Source organism: Nestor notabilis, unplaced genomic scaffold (genome assembly GCF_000696875.1).
Source record: "Nestor notabilis isolate BGI_N333 unplaced genomic scaffold, ASM69687v1 scaffold7933, whole genome shotgun sequence".
In the NCBI taxonomy this organism is placed as follows: Eukaryota; Metazoa; Chordata; class Aves; order Psittaciformes; family Psittacidae; genus Nestor; species Nestor notabilis.
Genome location: NW_009923231.1, coordinates 1 through 1022, shown reverse-complemented (window position 1 = coordinate 1022; position 1022 = coordinate 1). Strand labels below are relative to the sequence as shown.

At 39.4% G+C, this 1022-nt stretch overlaps 1 protein-coding gene across 1 annotated transcript in view; it reads right to left on the bottom strand.

Moving 5' to 3' along the window:
* Positions 1-530, bottom strand: part of LOC104403791 (centrosomal protein of 162 kDa-like) — a gene marked incomplete at its 5' end in the record, with an annotated part of 15342 nt that extends 14812 nt beyond the window's left edge. The window contains one exon of the mRNA XM_010012038.1: positions 404-530. Coding sequence (XP_010010340.1) covers positions 404-530 — 127 coding nt within the window. The remainder of the gene's footprint in view (positions 1-403) is intronic.
* Positions 531-1022: the final 492 nt, after the last annotated feature.

Here is a 1022-nt window from a genome sequence, read left to right as displayed (position 1 = left end):
AGAGTTCCGATAGGAATTCTGAAAAATATCACAAGGTATAAGACGTAGGTAAAAAATGAGAAAGATCAAAATAGGAAACTAAGATGCAGCATAGTAAATCTTTCTTATGAACAGAGTTGTCATGTAAATGGAATCGCCTGTGGAAGATGGGCAAGAAATCTAACTGAATATACATCAACAGTTTGGCTGGGTACAAGAGAAGGCTTTCTAATAGAGCACAAAAGGTACTGTAGCATGTCCTTCAATGAATGCTTTTACTAGAAGTTTAGATAGTATTTGGAAATAGTCTAGATGCACGTGACTAAGTAACATTTTAATAAGAAATAAGAAACAAGTTTTAGTCACCTATTTACTTAGTGATGCAGATAAGGCAAAATTATTCAACAAATTGGAAGTGCTTTACCTGATATGGATGCAATCTGGGCTTTTGCTAAATCTCTCTCCTTCTTTGCTTGTCCCAAGTCTACCTCAAGAGCTTGCTTATCTTGTTTGAGACTTCTTATCTCTCCTTGTAATTTAGTTTCTTCCTTCTGTGTTTTAGAGAAAACAGTAAGAAATTAAAAAATAAGCAATCGTTGTCATACAAAAAATATGAACATGCTTTTTCAATGTAAAACGTGTCCATCAGAACACAGCAGCAATGAGGTTTTCTAGCTTTGGTATTATTCTCAGGCCTTGCTATAGCAGAGCGCGCATGCACTCTCTGTTCTGTTTGTTATGTGTGATCACTAGCAAACTTCAAGACTAAGTAGGATGAAAGATCTCAGTGCCACCTCTGGAGATGGAGGCCTTTGGTCCTAGGGATCCACAGGCATAGGAAGCAGCAACTATGAGACTGAGATTTTGGGGCCAGCCAGTAAATACACCAAGTGTCTAGGGCCAGCAAGGGCCAGCATGTGCACCTATGTGTGTTACTGCTAGTGAACTCCTATCCTGATCTGCTGAACAGGATAAAGCCACATGTGATCCTTGTGTTTCCAGCAGTATTGTTTGCACAACTCCAGGCACAGCTACAGGCTGGG